Source organism: Limulus polyphemus, unplaced genomic scaffold (genome assembly GCF_000517525.1).
Source record: "Limulus polyphemus unplaced genomic scaffold, Limulus_polyphemus-2.1.2 Scaffold33, whole genome shotgun sequence".
In the NCBI taxonomy this organism is placed as follows: domain Eukaryota; kingdom Metazoa; phylum Arthropoda; class Merostomata; order Xiphosura; family Limulidae; genus Limulus; species Limulus polyphemus.
In genome coordinates, this window is record NW_013665643.1 from 1,329,599 (window position 1) to 1,349,804 (window position 20,206).

The 20,206-nt window shown below is 33.1% G+C and overlaps 1 protein-coding gene across 1 annotated transcript in view; it reads right to left on the bottom strand.

The window, feature by feature from the left end:
* Positions 1-722: 722 nt before the first annotated feature.
* Positions 723-20,206, bottom strand: part of LOC106460398 (ras-related protein Rab-10) — a 31,811-nt gene continuing 12,327 nt past the window's right edge. The window contains exons 3-5 of the mRNA XM_013920091.2: positions 13,533-13,671; positions 5,476-5,565; positions 723-833 (exon numbers count right to left, since the gene is read on the bottom strand). Coding sequence (XP_013775545.1) covers positions 723-833; positions 5,476-5,565; positions 13,533-13,671 — 340 coding nt within the window. The remainder of the gene's footprint in view (positions 834-5,475; positions 5,566-13,532; positions 13,672-20,206) is intronic.

Here is a 20,206-nt window from a genome sequence, read left to right on the forward strand (position 1 = left end):
TGTATACTGTTAAGAGATTTAAGGTATTTGGAATAAAATTTTGGGTTTCATATTACAATTTGCAGTTATTATAGAACAAAAAAGTAATTTAGATTTATTGCTTAATTTTTATGATGGTTACAAGGTCAGTCAAATCAATCAACACCATATTGATAAAATAACAGATTAAATATAAAACTATTTAAAAAACATTTGATGATTATCTAGAAGTATATAGAAATTATGCAAATGAAACTTTAGTTTTCCTTATCTCAAATTTGTCTTTTTAATCTTAAAATCAAAATTACTTTGTATGTTTGATAGGCAACATTCTGAAGGAAAAAAATTCACGAGCAAATCTTTAATAAAACAAAATAATCTTAAAACATAATTCAAAAACCAGATATTTTGTGTATGAAATCCTTGTAATGTTTATTAATAATCTGCAAACTTTTGTAAAGACTTACCTACATTTTCAAAAAATTATAGTACAATTACTCTCATAGATACTTTCCTGGTTACGGGCTGGATGGAAGGGTTAATGTGACAGCATACAAAACAATGGGAAATTAATCATGCATGTACAAGAACAAAGAATAGCACAAGATCACACTGTCTCAAGTGTGTGTGTGTGTGTGTGTGTGTGTGTGTGTGTGTGTGTGTGTGTGTGTGTGTGTGCACGCACATATATACTTAAAATAAACAAATACAGAAAGTATTGAAATCCTTAAAATGAGTAAAGCTTATCTTACCTTACTCAAAATAGCATCCGTGAGTTCCACAAATGCTCTTTCTATGTTAACATTTGCTTTTGCACTGGTTTCTAGAAATCGTATTCCATGTTCTCTGGCAATCTGTAAAACAAACCAATTCAGGTAAATTAATTTGTAAGATAATGCAAGCTTTCTTAATAAAGTAGAAGTTCTAAAATGATAGTTATCATACTAAATCTAATAATAAACTTCAAAAAGATACATGTATACATCTGACTGAAATTAACAACAAAAGCCATTAAGCATTAAATGTTTTAGTATAGTTTTTTTTTAAAGAAAAATAAAAAACATTCTGTTCCAAAATAAACCCATGCCAACCAAATTCACTTGTCAAGGAAAAATATTAAACTAAAAAAATTAAGCTTTCACTATATTGAAATATATCACTGATGACAATTAATACTGTATTATTGTCACATTGTAAAATTATAGTAAAATCAAATACTATATATACAGATGTTGAATGAGTTATATTTAAAGCAATTTTGGAGCCTCACCACATCACTACGTTCATGTTGCCACGTCTGATCATGCTCTATCTGATGGCTATGCATCTTGAAATAGCCCTGCAGCGCAGTTAAAAGTCTCTGACATAATACTGTCATGTTAAAGCACACTATTACTCCTTGTTTGCTTTTCCTAGTCCAACTAGTGTACGAGGATAATGGCAACAGTTGCTCAGTGCTTGCTTCAACAAACCAATCACAGAAAAAAATCCATATGCACTGCATCTAGAGACTTGACCAGTATGTCTTTGTATGGAATAGTACACACCCCAATTTCATCTTCCAGCAGTTTGAGGTATGTGATGGATAAATGAATATATCATGGCAGCAAATTGTGTACACATCATTACTTGCATTACATTTCCAGATTGAGGTTGTTTAGTGTTTTATGTTTCAAAGAAACTAGGCTATCTGCACCAAACAACTGGTAAAAACCATAAAAATGAAATTCTATAAAATGTAAAAATAAATTGGGTTAAAAACTAAACAATGTCCAAGAGTCACATAAAAGATTCAAATAGAATTTAAAAGGCCAATGGCTCATAAAAAGTTAAAATCACAATAAAGTTGGACTGTGTCACCATCGCCAATGACACCATCCAATGTCAGGGGTAAACCATTAGAAAAGACGTGTCTAAAATGGTGCCGCTGCTCATGGTCGTAACAACGACATGACAGTAAAATATGGGCTATTGTGACTTGAGTGTTACAAAGACTACACATTGGTGGGTCAATACCAGATAAAAGAAATGATGAGTAAAAAACTGTGACCAATGGAAATAAGACAGCCAAAGAGCAACAGAAGGTTTGATCTGGAAAAGCTTGTTATGACGATGCTCACCCCAAGTCGACTGCCAACTGGCACGAAGCTCCACCTTGATTACAGGAACGTAGTCCATATATGGAACAAACACGACTGTAATGGCACCAGAGCAGATGGACTTAGCTGCGGGTGTCAGCGAGCTCATTCCCGCAAGTATCCACCTTCCTCGGATGACTCAAGGAAGGGTCACATCTGGGGATAGTAGTAAGCCACGGTGGAATGGGCTGGTCATTGGAAACAACGTCATCATCCAATGCCAGATAAATTCAGCCAGTTTCGCCTGGATACAAAGGCCAAAAGAAGGAATTGCAGACTCACTATTATAAAAGAGCATGGCCCACCAAGGAAAAAAAGAAAACCCAGGGTGGGTTGCTGTGGCAAAGATTGAAGCTTTGTAGCATACTGTAGAGAAAGTTGCAAAGGATAGAGATGAAGAGGTTTGTGTGACTCAGTGTACAAACTCTGGACTGGAGAAGTGCAGAAAACCCCCGTGCAGAGCCAAACCACCAGATGATGAATGGGTCGCAGGATCTTCAAGACCAAGGTCCTGGCAGAACCATAGACCAGAGACCCATAATCCAGTTTGGATCGAATGGGGTGGGGGGATGATAGATCTTGAGCACAGAACACAGATCCACTCCCCAGGAGGTGGAATAGAGGATGTTCAGTGCCGTTGTACACTCCACATGTAGCTGCTTTATGTGAGGAATGAAAGTAAGCTTAAGGTCAGAGATAAGCCCCAAGAACTTAGGGAACTTAGCCTCAGGGACCATGGGAAGAACAACATTACCAAGATGGAGCTATGGATCGGGGTGTAGACCCCATTGGTGGCATAAATGCATGCAAACGGTTTTGAAAAATGAAAAGGTAAAAGCAATTGCTGTGGTCCACTTCAACAAGTAACTGAGGGCAGTCTGAAGCTGCTGTTCAATACACCTCATGTTCGACAACTGACATGAGATATGGAAGTTATAAACATAGAACCCATTTGCAACTGTAGGAGAAAGTTGAGTAGTGATAGAACTGATCTTGATACTGAAAAGTGTGACACTCAAGACACACATCCTGAGGGACTCCAAGTTCTTGTATAAAAGAACAGGAAAGATGCGAACCCACACGGAATTGGATTCACCTGTCCAATTAAAAGTTATGAATAAAAATGGGTAAATGGCAACGCAACCCAGATGAGTGGAGGTCCCACAAAATGCCGTTCCTCCACGTAGTGTCGTAAGCCTTCTCAAGGTAAAAAAACATGGAAACAAGATGTTATCTTTTGAGGAAGGCTTTCCTGATTAATGTTTCAAGTCGAATTAGGCGATCCATGGCAGACTAGGTGCACGAAAATAAGTATAAAAACCAGAATTGAAGAGAAAAAGGTTGTGTTCTGAGAGCAATACACTCTACAGAACAACCTCTCTCATCAATATCAGCACCATCTCAGAGGGGATTGTGTTCATTAAAGTCTCCAAGGATTAAAAAGGGAGATGCCAACTGTTCAATTACAGCATCAAGGTCTGATTGATCATAAATCTCTCCAGGAGACAGGTAGAGAGAACAGACAGTGATGGTTACGACCCAAGGAAATACGGATGGCTATGGCCTCTAAGGGTGACACAGACAAGGTGAGCATGTGCTGTTCGACCAGCAGTGCCATCCCTCCATGCACTTTTCCCATCACACAACCTGTCATTCCAGTATAAAAAAACTGCTGAAACAGGACTGTATGAGCAGGTTTCAGGAACGTTTCCTGTAAGGAAAGACACATGGTCTTAAAGTCATCCAAATTAAAATGAAAACTTCGACAGTTCCACTGTATCAAAGTGTCCATTTTTACTTAGGTGGAGGAGAACTGGGCAGAGACCTCTTCTGTTTATGACCATGCCATGTTTCTTTACTAAAAGGAGGTCTATCAACCTCCATGGAACCTGCCCTTGGTCGAGTGGGCAGATCTCTGTCATTAGACTTAGATTCCAGCAACTGAGGGTGTGAACAAATAGTAGTTTTGTATCTCTGGACCCAAGTGGACACCAGAGGCTGGGGCCAAAAAAGGTGGACCCAGGCAGTCACTGGAAGGAATTGTGGGGACAGAGATAGAATTAGACATTGACTTGTCAACTGGGTTATCCATTAAGGGCAAAAGAACCTTCACATGACATGGAAAAGACTCTGACAGAGGCACGGAAAGTTCCGTCTGCACTCCCGCTGTAGCAGTGGAGCATAGTGCAATGGCATATGTCCAAGATGGAGTAAGGGACAATAACTTCCAAACCTCGTGGTAAGAAATGTGGTTAACAGTTTTTAAACACTGCACCTCTTTCTCCTCCACCCACATAGGGCAAGATCTAAAAGTAGTAGGAGTGAGAACTACTACAATTAACACAATGAGGGTCCAGTTTGCACTTATAGGCATTGTCGTCCTTGCCATCACAATGAGCACACGTCACAGAACCACGACAAGATGCCTTCAAATGACTGAACTGCTGACACTGGAAACATTTGAGAGGGTTGGAAATATATGGCTGCACCTTACAGTTCAGGTAACCTGCCTTGACAGCACCAGGTAGACGTGGCAATGTAAATGTCAAAATAAGAACACTGGTAGGCACATACTTCCTTCTTTACAGAGATACGTCGCACTGGAGAAACCAGCAAGGATTATTGACTTAGGGATGTTCTTCAAATCCCTCTCAACAATAACTCCTCGTGATAAATTCAAAGTATCACAGGGAGTAACCTCAATGGGTATATCCCCAATGGGCATCAAATTCAAGGAGTTCACCGTGTTTTGGTGTAGATGTTTCCACCAAGGTGTCTCCAGAATGCAGCTTCTTAACTGACTTTGGAGACCAGCAAACCCCTCAAATCCCTTTTGAATGAAAAAGGGAGACATCTGCCCTAAAGGTTTGTCTGACAAGAAATGCAAGATCATAAAATGAGGGGATGCACACAACCATGCCAAACAAGAACACTGCAGCAACACCAGGGTTTCATAAGCACTATACCCACTATACAGTTGGTGTGTTGCAGTGCCCCAGACGCCATTCTACCACCAGGATCCTCTCCTCAAGACTTATTGAGATCATTTCATAATGCAAGTCAATCAATGTCATGCATAAATTTTATTGTATTCACTCTTGATTTTCATACATAGTAATATATTCAACAGTTCTTAAACATAATTGTCCACAATTTATGCACTATTCTCAAAGGGCTCTTCTCACAAAATATGTGAAAAATAGGAACTTAATTATCATTATTATAATCATTACTTTACAGAGGTTCCTTAAGTGAAAGCTTCTGCCTGAGATAATAATACTTTATGCTTTTAGAAGCTCAGATTCAACCTTATTAAATACAGTAACCTTAAAGTAAGAATACTTAAGAGCATACTTACTGCATCACCACGTTCTTTACTTATCATCCTCTTGTCATCCATGTCACACTTGTTTCCAAGAATCATCTTTTCCACATCTTCATTTGCATGCTAAATTTTATCAGATACAGATTAGACCTGGTATGTCAGTAACAGAGCAGACTTAATAAAACTAAGTAATTATAAGAACTTAACAGTGAAAGCAAAGAAGACTTAAAATGTTCAATTATACAGACTAAAAAGACCCAACTTAATCATTTCTTCCTTTCAATAAAATCAATAGCTGCAGGCTTTCCAATAGTCCCCTAACAAAAAGTAGGGACTTTCGTACTTTAGACGGGCAAAGTTTTTCACAGAATAGGGCCTTTAGCAGGGAAAAGTAAGGATAATCGAGATTATGTAGGAAATTTATTGGGATGTTTTTATAGTGTTATCTTCTTTGTAATAGCCATTAAAACATTAATGCACCAAAATATACATACCTAATCTGATTTATAGAGCAGATTTTGTTGATTAGAACTATACTTTAGCTATTTCTTTGTTTTTATCTCCCAGTGCATGTTTAAACAGTTGCTGATTGCTACTATTATCACAAGCTACTGTCTTTTAAAAGATAATACAGAAACAGTAAAATTGGTCATTCAGCAATGGCTGACACCAACATGAAAACCCATTACCATTACTGTAAACAAAGGTTAACCACTGGTACTGAAATAGTGTTTTTCTAGGCAGCATTTCAGTTTTTTACATTACTCTGAAAACATAAAACCTGTTAAAGTGGCTGTCTTAAGAAACAATGCCATGGACACATAAATTACACAAGCAATACAACATCAAATTCATGTATGTTTGATTAGCACAGAATTAATAAAGCTATCGAGGTCTGGCTATTTCAGGACAGGACTAACAGATACATGCATTCTCACATACCAAAAATCAGTCAACTTGTAACTAAAGCTCATGTAAGCAGTAACCATGACAAGAAATGCAATTTAACAAAAGCATGTGCATACTTCAACTTGAAATCTCCAAATGTATTGAGCTAAATAATCATTTGATCATCCCCCAGTTATTCTTCACTAGGAAGGAGGTTAGGTTCACTCTAAGGTCACTTACCAGAAAGCAGAGAAGACAGTTTGCTTATCTCACAAAAGCAAGTATCTGTCTCCCATGCCACAAAGAAGCTATAATTAGTGAAAAACCATCCGTTTTTGAAATGACATGCTACCTTAAGTTAATAACAGAAGCAGTTAGACTATATTTTTTTGACATACTTAGTATTTCATGTTGAGCTAAACCAAAAATGTAGATTAAAAAGTAGGAAAAAAAAATAGGAATTTTGGCCTCAATATAAAGGAAAGTAGTGAGCCACAAAAAGTAGTAAACATTTAAGAAAGTAGTGCACACCGAGAGGCCTGTAACTGTAAACTCTGAATTTCTCCATAATACATTAATTATATTTGTTTTATCATTCATATTATGTTTAAGAAAAATAAATAGTTCAGTGACTGGAATAAACACTTTAAATAATGAGCTTATTTCCAGATTACCTTTTACAATTGTAATAATTAACTATTACTAATGTAATGTCCCATTCTTGCAGTTATCAATGGGAAACGAAGTTTAATATGAAAGTACTGTAGTAAAATTACTGTACTGTAAAGTACTGTAAAAATTATAAACTTCTTTTTCTAAAATTTCATAATAGTTGGCAAAACCACATTAGACAGTTATTATATTATATTGGAGATGCTGGAAGATTAACTTCCTTGTTATGGGCTTGGTCAGTTCAGCTGAGTTCATGACCCCAAATACTATAACTACTACTATGTTTTGTGTATCTTCATGAAATTTCAATAAACGTTATAAGTCTTTTGTAGACAAAAGAAATCAATTTTTAATCAACTAAATTTACAGAAATATCTCCATGAATATCTATAGTCAAAATGTTGACCATCTCCAAGAATAAAGTGATATCCATGTTAAGATTAGAAATACATTTCCTCATCTAAAAATTTTCAAATTTCATATGCATAATCTTTAAAATCTCCTAAATAAATTTCAAACGTTTTACTTCAGTAAAACTACTTTACATATTATTTTCTCCACCCTAATTCTATATGCATTCAGTCAACTTCACTGACCTCGTAACCAACTTAAAAAAATATCAAATAAATCTAAAGTTAAGTTTCCTATACTGAAAATATATTTCCAATAGGTACTTACTTACCTTCGCTCACATAAATATTTATTCTTGTTTAGTGCTGCCTTCTATATGCAAAATGTTTGGGGGGATGCCACAAGCCTTGAGCTCCCATGTACCTTACAATCAACTGGTTCAGATGCATCTCTCATGTAAATCATTATGCAACAACCCTCCACCAATAAGAGTGTGACACAACCTCCTGATGTGCGACTCCCTCTTTTCGATTCTACTGAACTATCACTTCAAGTTTTGGCATAAAATGGAAGCACTGGTTTTCAGTGGGGAGAAAGGATGGGAAGTGTGACAGGAGTTAAGTATCTATTGGAAATATATTTTCAGTATAGGAAAGTTATAACTTCCAATACAGTACATTACCTCCTCTCACATAAATAGCTAGAATCCCACACTGAATAGGTGGAGGGACCAGTGCAAGAGAGAAACAAAGCAGCTTTCCTCAAAATTGTCCAAAGAACAACCTAAAAGAATAGATCCTCACAGTAGAGGATCATACATGGGAGACTGCACCTCATTCTGTACCAGGTATACTCTCCACCCAGTGTGAAGTGAGGTGTCACAAACATGGGTGTAAAAAAGGAAGGAGCACATCCCAATGGGAGAGAACAATGGTGGGATATGGATCCGAACCACAATATAACAAATCTCAATCTCATAGAATAGTGGAATGTGGGTGAAAGGATGTGCCCCTGAGTGTAGAGTGGCTAGGACGTGATGGACCGTACACAGCAAGTAAACTGCATCCAAAACCTAGGCTGCTGGTAGGATGAGTACCATTGATAAGTCAACTACAATCCAAAACCCACCCATGTGGGGATAGGAAAGAGGATCATACAGTCTTCAGAATTTCGTCTGTCCCTGATCTATGAACGGGACACATGATAACAATGTGATAAATTGTTTGAACAATCTGGGAATCTGAAATCTGGATGATCAGTATAGTAAAGATGTCTTTGTAATGTAAATTATCTCACTCAAAAACCAATCCAACAGGCACCACCCATAGCACAATAACATCCTCTGTAAATAAAATCAGAGGAATAGTGTAAGAGGAAGAAATGTTTTAATTAGCAAGTACCACCACTGTGACCTACAACACAGATGGAGGAACAAGAGTATAACTGAGTGAGGAAACACACACACCTACAATACATGTGTGAGGACTTGTGTTGATTGGTTCAGCTCTAAATCCAAAACCCAGCCACTGGGGACCAACATCCATGTGGGTGTAGACTGAGGGATCCAAATCGAAGGAGTGAAGTGCAATTTTGATGGCTCATTCAAAAGCTAAAACATCCCCTCAGATAAACCTGTACAGAGATGGAGCAAAGACAGCATCTTGACCGACAAGATATTGGGATATGCAGGTAAGCATTTGTAACATCTACCTTAGTCATCCACAAACCCGGAGAAAAGGCCTAACTGAGGGTGAGAAAAAACTCCATGGTAGAATCAAAAATTGATCACAGGTCACCAGTCCACAATTTTCTTGGGTACCATAAACAGCCTGGAATAAAAACCTGGAGAAGGATGATTGACAGGTTCAATGGCCTGCTAGGAAAGAAAATCTTGTTCCACCTTGGAAAGAAGTTGACTAGTAGTAGGATCCCAAGGCAATGGAAAAGACACAGGTCATTAAGATAATGGAGGAGGGGAAAGAAAATGGATGACAAGTCCCTTGGATAATACCCGAATAACTCACATATTTGTGGTGAAAAGTCACCAAAGAGGAACAAAATCAGTCAAGTGAACCTCCATTGGAACAGAACCCAAAGGTAGTCACTGGTACTGTTGGCAAAATGTCTATCTTCGTCAAATAAAACAACGAGATGAGAAACCATTGGAGGTAGGAACAGGTAAGGGCTGGGAAGGAGATAGATGGGAAAAAGTGGCATGTTGATCCACCAAAGAAGAAAGGGTAGTTGGTTGTAGCATTGATTCTGCATGGGATTCCAAAATCTCAGGAATATTACTAAAAACATACCGCTGTAGAAAAGGGGCCAGACATAAGTCCCAGAGATAAATAAATGATAAACAAACTTGGGATCTCTATGGATTGCCTTGAAAAGGAGGTGGATGGTAGACAAGTACCATAGAAGAGTCAATAGGGTAAGACGAAGACAGGAAACTTGGGTGTGGGATAAACTAATAGGATGATCAGGGTCTGCCCCCACACAGACAAAAGCAATTCCAACTGATGGTAGGCCAAGGCAAATTGATCCAAAGCCCATGGAGGGCAGTGCATGCTAGCATCCTCAACCATTGGAGAAACAAAATGCTCAGCATGAGCCCCAATATCTGGGTAAGGAGAAAAACTAAATACTGAGAGGTGAACGTATCATGTAACAAAGAAGGACGGGGATCATACAAAAATCAAGGAAAAGGATAAAATAGAAAATACCTGAAAAATCATGTCTAAAAAAAATTTGTATTATGCCTAGCTGATTCCGCAGTAGGGACATAGGAAGACATGACAAAATTGGGTGGAGGAAAAAGGCTATCAAAATCCTTCATAACCCAAACAGGTTTGGCATGTTCAGGAAGAATTGGGACAGGATTAGGAAATGCAGGTTGACTCATATAACTATTAATCTCATGGCGGACAAGTCACCCCACCTGTAGCCTGTGTGAGTGGGCTAGTAGAAGGTATTATCTCCAAAATGGTAACCTGAACTTCGGAATTCGTTGTGTAAAAAATTAAAGTAAACAATTGTATGATGAAAGGGGAAAAAAAAAAGGAAAGAAACTGGGAAAATAAGTTATCTGAAAAGTTAACTATTGAAAAACAAAACAATCCACTTGGAATAATAACAAAAAAACATTATGGAGTTGAACCAATTTGAAGAGCACTAAAAAAAGTCAACACAAGTACTGCCAAACAACAAGTGATATTTCGGTAGAATCAAATAGAGGGAGTCACATGCGTTCGAAGTGTGTGTCACAATCTTATTGGTGGAGGGTTATCACATGATGATTTATATGCAAGGTGCATTTGAACCAATTAATTGTAAGGTACATGGCAGTTCAAGGCTTGTGGCTTGTGAAAAAAAATTTTGCATATAGAGGGCAGCAGTGAATGAGAATAGCTATTTATGTGAGGTAATGTATACTGTATTGGAATTACCCAGTTTTTCTAGAATGACTTCAAATTGTAACAGGAAACTACATTTCTTTATGCTTAAAGCTGATAACAGTACACATCTGTTTCTACTTAAATTATATTGTTTTATTGCCTTTTGAACCATGTCTAATTAATAATCCCACCACACAAGTTGTAAATCACATGGTGAATGTGTAGCTCACATTACCCTATCTAATTAAATAACACATAAGCTGTTCCCTAGTTTACCTCCTGAAGAATGTTTATTGCATTTTTTCTTTATCTTACCTAATCCAACCTTATATAACATAATAAGTTTCTAATTCTTACATATTAGTTACTTTTATAATAATAAATAACGAATACACATGAAAATCAAGAAATATAGTACTTACCTGGGTCTCCTTTTTTTTGCTGTGAAATGCCAATGAACCTTAACAATACTTTTTTAATACACTGATTTTTTATTTGATTAAATAATGAAACTAAGGCAGAATAATAACACATAAGAAGCAGACAATATCCTATAACTTTCATAATTTTTATGTCTTTCTAACTGTGCAAAAAAAGAGCCATTAAAAATTCAGTTAAGTTTGTTGATTTGCTTCCCTTGGGGATAAAGTTTGAAATGGAAGTGAAATAGATAATTCTCTATAAAAATAAGGTAATATAATACATCATTTAATATATTAAAACTTTGGCTTTCTATTGGTTATATATAATATAGTATTAAGTATCAGAGAGAACTATTGGCAATTTGTGAAAGAGAGGATGTGACAAATGAGCGTGGCAAGTAATATCTATATCATAATGAATAATTTATATTAAATTCCATACTTTTCAGAGGGGTGGTAAATAAATTAGAAAAGGGGGAATACCTAGAAAGCAAATGTCAATTTTCATACTAGGGGAGATTGAAGACATTTTTTTAATATTTCCTTATAAAATTAAGAACTTAAAATTTATACAATATCAAAATTTGATTTATTAACTACATTTGATGCCAAGTTTATTTGCATACCATGATAATAAAGTAGCTTAATTAAATTTTGAATGTAACTTTCTAAAATGTCAAAACATGTACACTTTGACCTAACTGTGATAAGAGGGTTAAAGCATTCACAATGTAAGTTTTAAAATTAAGAACTTCCTACTTCTTTTTTTAAAGTTACATTATGAATAGTAGTCACTATACTGTAATATACCTTAGGGCACATCCAGCCTGTTAATCAAGAATGTGTGTATATGAAGTAGGGCTGATTACCTATGAACATCAGTTACTTTGATTAGTGTCAGATAAAATAACCGATTAATCAAAAGTTCAATTAATGTCATGAAAATAATCAACTAATTATAATTAGTGTTTCCAGTTATTACTGTTTTTGAATATTACAAATATCTACATAATCAAAATATTACCATTATGATTTCTCAATATTATTTTTGATTAATTCAAGGTTGTTCAGCTTAATCAAGTGTGTAACAGCTAAGGAAAATAATCAACTAATGGAAGTTATAGTTTTGACTATTACTATTTGCAATCATTCCAGCTATCCAAATGTCTTGTGAAAATAATTGGTTAGCTAAATGTAAATGGTTAATGAGCTTGATGATTAATCAATTAGCAAATTTAACTACATGCCCAGCTATAATATTAAACAGATAATTATACAATACAGTTACAGTTTAAGTTATTATAATATAAGGTGTGGACATACACAATTTTTTTTATTTTATTTTTATTTATGGGTTCCTCCAAAAGATAGCTTTAGTTAAGAATTTAATATTTAAATAAAATATTAGTAGTTATGGATAAACAACACCTGTTTTAAAAATTATTTTAAATTCAAATAATTTTTAGTTATGAATTAAGGCCTATAGGGAATCAAACTCAACTTGTATATACATACAATGTTGGTGAAGCTTTTAAATGGAGATTCATTTTTTTAATTTCAGTTCTCAATCTCACATGAACTATAAATATACATAAATATGCAAATATATTTTATCCTTTGCTTCTACACATCAAATTATTAAAAACCTATGCAAAAGAGCTGGGTGATAAAATTGATTTACTGATTACCTATAAGCATTGATTACAGCGATTAGTGCCACGTAACATTATCAACTATTGATCCTGATCATTCCAACTGTCCAGTAAATGGAAGTTACTATTAAATCAATTTTTGTCAGGAATATATAATTGAATAATCAAAATGAGTGTTTCTGATTATTCCTGTTTTTGTTGATTGCAACTATTCAGTAATCAAAATTTTAGCATTATGATTTTTCATTATTATTTTCAATCAAATATAATTTGTTCAGTTTGTGTCATAACTTACAAAATAATCAACTAATCAAAATTAAGGTTTCAGATTAAAACTTTTGATTATTCTAAATATGTAAGATCAAAATGTTGCCATTATATATTTGTTAATTGTTAAGCACAAAGCTACACAATGAGCTATCTGTGCAATGCCCATCATGAGTATAGAAACCTAATTTTTAATAAGTTTGGTTTTTAGCCATCTTCTGTGAATATTTGAGTAGTTGAATGTAATTGATTAATCAGCCCAAAGATGAATCACTTAAATTCCATTAATCATACAGCCTACTATATGATGGTTCTTGCTCCAATTCTGCATACAAGTTTTCTAATGAAAAACAAAATTATATATATACATAAACACAGAAATTTTGTTCATCATTTTCTCTAAAATAATATTTTATAACCATTAGTCAGGATGACTCACTCACCTCATCAATATTTCTTAGCCATTTTGCTATATTATCAAAACTTTTTGGATTTGAAATATCATAAACTAACATGATACCCATAGCCCCTCTGTAATAAGATGTAGTAATTGTGTGAAACCTTTCTTGACCAGCAGTATCCCTGAAATGAAAAAAAATAAAAATTAAATCAAGAATACCTACAGAAATATTTAACAAAAAATTAAAGGTTGATATATAAAAATAAGAAAACACTTTGAACAGCTTACAGAAGAAAAAAAATAAATTGTATAGAATGAAGAAAGAATAAAACAAGTATTTGAGAGAAAGATATATGCATCTTCTTCCCTTGTTAACTTTCAAAGCTTAGTAATTCACATGAGTACAGAATTTAAAAGTGTAGGATCAAACTCAAAGAATTACACACTGAAAAATGAAATGAAATTAAACACTGCTTTAGCTTTCTATATTTTCATTAAAGATGCTGTATTCTACCAAGTTTTACACATACACAATGCTTTATACATGGTTTTGTCTAAAATCACGAATTTAGTTGCAGGCCTGAGAATTGTCTTGGAACATTTCAATTTTGAAATAGATCAAACTGTGGCAACCTTAACTCAACTTTGAATACTTCTACACTTATATACATTCTATTAGAATTTAATTTTCTATGTACAAAGTTACATAGTAAAGACTGATTGGTTAATTATTTTTAATAAAATTTGATTTCTAAAAAAATTGCTTATATATATGTAATATCTAATATATGAGAAACTATTCTTTGTACAAATATAGATCACAATAACTCTTATGTACAAAAAAATATGCAATACAAATGAAAAAAATGTATTTTATTTTAATTTAAAATAAAAAAAATTTTAATGCTAAAATAATGAGAATCATGAATATCCATATAAAGTAAATGTATATGAAATGACTTTGGTATAAAGAAGTAATAACGAAAGTAAAATAAAACATAATATCAATATTCTGTCTAAATGTGTAATTAAAGAGTACTCCTTTTACACATTAATTATCAATGTCAAGGTTTACACTAGGCATTAATTTAATGTATTACCAATATAAATTAATGTAGCTTTTCACCAGTTTCACCCTTCAAACCTCTTACCAGAAAAAGATTTAAAGCAGCATATCACTACAAATTATCTTCTTTCATTCACATTTTTAATAGAAGTTTTTTGTAATTTCTTGAAATTAATTTTGCATTAAAAGGTAAATACTTATTTTCAACACTATTTCTGACCATATTGAAATGATTTGGAGTTAAAATAGGTTTGCGACCTTACACAATAAGTATTGGCAGCCCAAAATACAAACGTTTCTTATTTTTTAAGTAACAATTTGCATTGCATAAATTTTATGATTTATCATTCAATGAAGCATATTTCTATTTGAACTGAATTAGCATGTCTTGCTGGTTAGTTTTTAACACCTTGATAATATGTGACTACGCCATAGCAATGTTATGGATTCATGGCCATTTGTTCTTAAAAAGATTAAAATAAAGGTTAATGACCACAAATGATCACCTGAATCTTTGTCCAAATCTTGTTATTATAAACATAACACATAATATTTCTAACATGGATATATCAGATACAAACACAGGCACCTGGATCTATTATTACAGTTACACAATGCAAATCATAGTTATTAAATCATTAAATTAAATTTGGTGCTTTGTTACTCCCAGAACAGTAATAGATTCTATATCGTGGTAACCTGGCAAGAATAATAAAACTGTACACATGTCCGTTAGTTTTATGAAACTTTCCAGTCCTTATTTTCAACTTTCATTAATTTCTTATAAGATTTATGTAAATACTGTAAAGAAATTGAAGTTGCGAAACTTTGTCATTTGAAGCCATGATGTGCAAATGGTAAAAATAATTATCAAGTATTTACTTCCATATCATTACATTATGGATTTAAAACAGTATATTCCTCTATGTTGTAACATTAAAGGTATTTTTGAAACATGCCTGAAGCCATTTTTGGATTTGCAGTGTAACTAATTAATGTGAAAGTATGAATATAAAATTTAAGTTATAAAAACCAATTAAAATGCATGTAATATAGTGCACTTTGTCTCATTCTGTGGTTTGAATTCATACTATAAGCTTATACCGGGAAAGTGTGAATTTATTAAACAAACAGCATAAAACTAATAAAATGCATGTAACAAACTGCATTCACTTTGTCTCTTATGATAAACTATTGATGCAACAAAGTTTGTTTGTATTTTTACTGCAAAACGTTATGTCATGAACAGAAATGAAAACAAATATTCTGACAAAATTCTATTTTTTATATTGGAACAAATATTACTAGATTTTATGACAAATGCTTTAAATAAGACAAAACAATCTGAAACATTATTTACACACTAAAAAAATAAGTACCCATTATAAAAAAAAAAAAAATGAACTGCAAATCTGGGAGAGACTATCTAAATGAAGTCATTTAAATATTCATTTTTATTACCAATAGTATATGGTGATTAGTATAACTCTCCATCTGCTACTTGCTTTAAATTCTAATGATCTTACTATAATGGAGCAATGTATATATCTATCTGTATGTGACCAAAATAATAAATACAATGGTGCCATCTGTTATGATGAAACATAAGATCTCAATGCCAGAAATGGTGATCGAGTCTTATGAAATGTGGCGCCATCTATTGAATAGAACCACACAAAATAATCCATAAAACAAATTTCACACTTTTGGTATTCAAGATTCAGACAAGTTGAAAAAAAAAGCTATGGTATGTGCGACAACCATTTCTTTAAAACATAAAGTTAAAAGTATTCTCCTCACAACAAGAACACGACCATCACTAGGAGTGTACATTAGGGTTTGATTATATCTTTATTGATATAATTTCTAAATGTAGTACTAAAAAGTGGAGTTCTTAAAAAAAACAATCATTATTTTTTCAATAAAGGGTAGTATTTCTAATAGATAAAAGCATTACAGTTTATGTCAGTAAAATTTATGACAATTTTCGGCTTTGTCTATTGAATCATTTTGATGCAATGAGTAGTGTATGATTAAAGGGCACAATCCAGTCACTTTTCTCATGCAGTTCTTCCCTGAAAGAAACACTTTTTTAGAGAATGTTCACTTTTTTTTGGAACTTGAAACTACATTTCTTCTAAGGGAAAAATTAAAAAAAAATATTGGTACAGTATTCCACACCTATTTTATAATTAAAAGCTATTCAATGGAAAACATTTAGATACTCTTTGACTCAAAAACAACTTCATATTAGTGTTAAGCAACCAAAAACAAGTACTGATTCTAATTTTTATTTACTACACAGGACATGCATACCATCAGTCAAAAATTCATATTGCAGTCACAATATTAATAATTGCTCATTAAATAAACATTTCTTGTTACATACATCATCCAAACAATTATATGTTTTAAAATGAAGCCTTACATAACAGTTTGTGTTCACACTAATTTTATTAAAACTACTTCAAATAATCAAGGTGCTTTATAACTTAAAACTTTTGAAAATACTTACCATGTTCTGTTTTTTGCCTTAAAACTGCAGATAAACTTTATTTCAACAAATACCAGCACTGCATACACTACTTCACAAATAGCAAAAAAGAAAAATCACACCAAAGAGAAAGGTTAGAAGAATATTGTGGCTATGTTCCCAATATACAAAATGCACATTTATTCTTTGAATATCAGGTGGCTGCCATAGTAAGTTGTGGAATCAGGATGGTATAATGGAATACATTTAATTGGAAAATGTATTTACTAGTACAGGAGCTTTGACAATATTTTTGTTACTTAAAGTAATCTAGAATGGAACTCTTAGCTAAAAATAATACATTAAGTTTAATTACAAACATTATTACTAATGTATTTCTATATAGCAATATGAAACCAAAAGCCAATCTTGCAGATCTTATATGTAATTTAATTATAGTGCGAGATCAAAATATTAAAAATTTGTTGAAACTCCAAGTAGTTGCTTGTTTTACTTATGTTTAAGACCAGCACTGTTAGCTGGTTTACACGTTATACCACCAGAAGTTGAAAACCATAGTGCTAAATCTAACTGGAAATACTAGTAGCCTCAAGCACTCTATAATGAATTAGTAGAATTCTGTGTACATAGTAAACTGTACAAGTAGATTTAATGAGGTGGTTTGGTGCCATTAGTGAATAGTTTCTTTTATGATGCCAAAGTATAATCTTATTACTGTTGTATAGATTTTACTTGTCTTTTAATTTTTAAACTTTTTTGCATGATCGCATCCTCAATACGATAATTGTTTTATTAATTCAAAAGAGCATTACGAGCATGTGATACATCAACCAGTAACAATATGGGTTGGCATTTCAGCTTAATTGATATATTACAACAAATCAAGTTAATATAGTAGGATGTACAATGTTATAAATCAGTGGAGAAATACCTTCAAAAAGGTAAATCATACATTGTACTTTACTCTTAATTGCAACTAAATAAAGAAATTTCAAAGGCCATTTATTTTTTTATACATCAAATGCAAACCATGGAAATGATGCTAGACAATTCAGACAACTTAAAATGGCATATCCGGAATTGGGTGATTTACTTGATTAATCAACACTAGCCATGACCTGCAAAATATTTGCAGTAGTTTTCATGCCCTTCACTTGAATTTTCCTTATTCTATCATTTTCATACATGCTATGCTTTCTTGCAGGCATGATGTGTTAAATTGGTCTATTTGAAAATATTTTACGCAGTCAAACCCACGTAGATGTAACTTTATTTAATAAAATCACATGTAAAGTAAACAATAGTGTATACTAATGGTATTTATAATAGTGTACACAGTATGAAATAGTTATGGCTGTTCAGTTATGATACACTTTTAAGAGTTGAAACAAGAAACTCACAAAAACAAAGGATAAAACCTGTATTAAAGAAAAAAGCAGCTAAATGGTATTTATAGCAGTCTATAAAACAAAAAGAAACTAAATTATTGCGAAGTAAACTTAAAGATTTAATGAAGGCAAACTTAGCTGAGTATGAAGAAGTGTCTGAAAGCATGTTCACAAAGTGATAACGTTTTGAGCAACTGCACATGCATATTTTAGACCTGAATAGGTTGAGAAGGCCCATAGCAATTGTATTTAGTGTAATGTTCTTTTTTTTTCTTTTAGGAAATTACACTCAGGATAAGTGTTGCTTGGTAAAATACTTTTCAAATAAAAAATTAAAGTAGAAATTGAAGCTAGTCGTCACATGATGACAACGACGTTGTGCTATCATGTAGCATACTTGTCGCATTAAAACGTTTGGCTAAACAAAAATCAAGTAAGGATATTCCAAATGGAAAAGCCAATGTACAATCTAGAATGCTCAGACAAAGAGATTTCTAATGATATGAGATTTGTTCCAGACAGACAAATGCAACTTCAGTTTTGCTGCCACATGATGCACAAGTTCACTAACTCTTATTTTTTCATATCTGTAACTTCAGTAGTTATTCACATATACTAAACTTCTATGTATAGACAGAAACTAGGTTAATTCCTCTCTTTACACATTCCTTAAGGTCAATTCCTTGCTTCCACAGGAAATAAATTTTACTAACTCCTGACAGATGCCATGCCCACCTTCTAGGCTTAAGAATGGATCTGAAAGCCAACCCCTATTTATGTGACTACATGTTTATAACCAATAGAAAATACTATTTTGCTATGTTATACTGTCAGTCTTCCTGAATTATTGATGTGAGGAACATCATTATACCATTGGAGGGTTGGAAAAGTTATGATCAATCTAATAGTCTGAACTGAAACAAACTTTTTAATCCTTCATATAGCTTAATTAGAGAGCCAGCTACATTAAAGTTTTTTTTGTGGTATCAACCTATTAACTTTTTGGTATTTCAAAATGCACATATAAAATCTATGAAAATTAATTTGCCTATCCTCTCCTTGCGAGAGAATGAACTAGGGTTACCAGTGCACGAGTGCAAGAACATTTTGCTGAAGGCTAAAGTATCTCTTTCGGTGATATAGTAATATTGTCCACAGAAGCCTGTTAATATGTGTCAAGAATAATAATTAATAATAATAATGAACACTAAAGGACAATAAAGAAAAAAGAAAGCTTCAAAAATAAACTATACCTGATAATGTAAAGATGTGCAATTATGAATATAATCAAAAGATGATCTTTTAGGATTATTCGACAAAAAATTAAAAGGTATGTACATTTTTCCATTTCTTAATTTCAAACATTTCATTGTACTATACATTGATGATAATAGCTAGTTAGTAATATGGTAAAGAAAATAAAAAATGCACAACATTTACCTCAAAAAACACTTTTAATACTCAATTAGGAGTTTCTTTTTTTTTCAAACTTAACATGAAAATCACCTTGTACTGGAACTATTCAGTCTAAATGCAAATAACTACAATAAGTAACAAATTTTAGTAGGAATACTTAATTAAAATAATCATATTCTTTGTGTACAAAATACTTGTAATCTTTAACAAAATCTTACCAACTGTTGTGAAGATACATTAAGAAAGCAGAGTTATTGTAAATATTGTTGAACTGTGTATCATTCTCCATACAAGCAAGTACCCAACTGGTATAGCCCATAAGCTCAAAGTTAAGTTACTTAGGATAAACACTT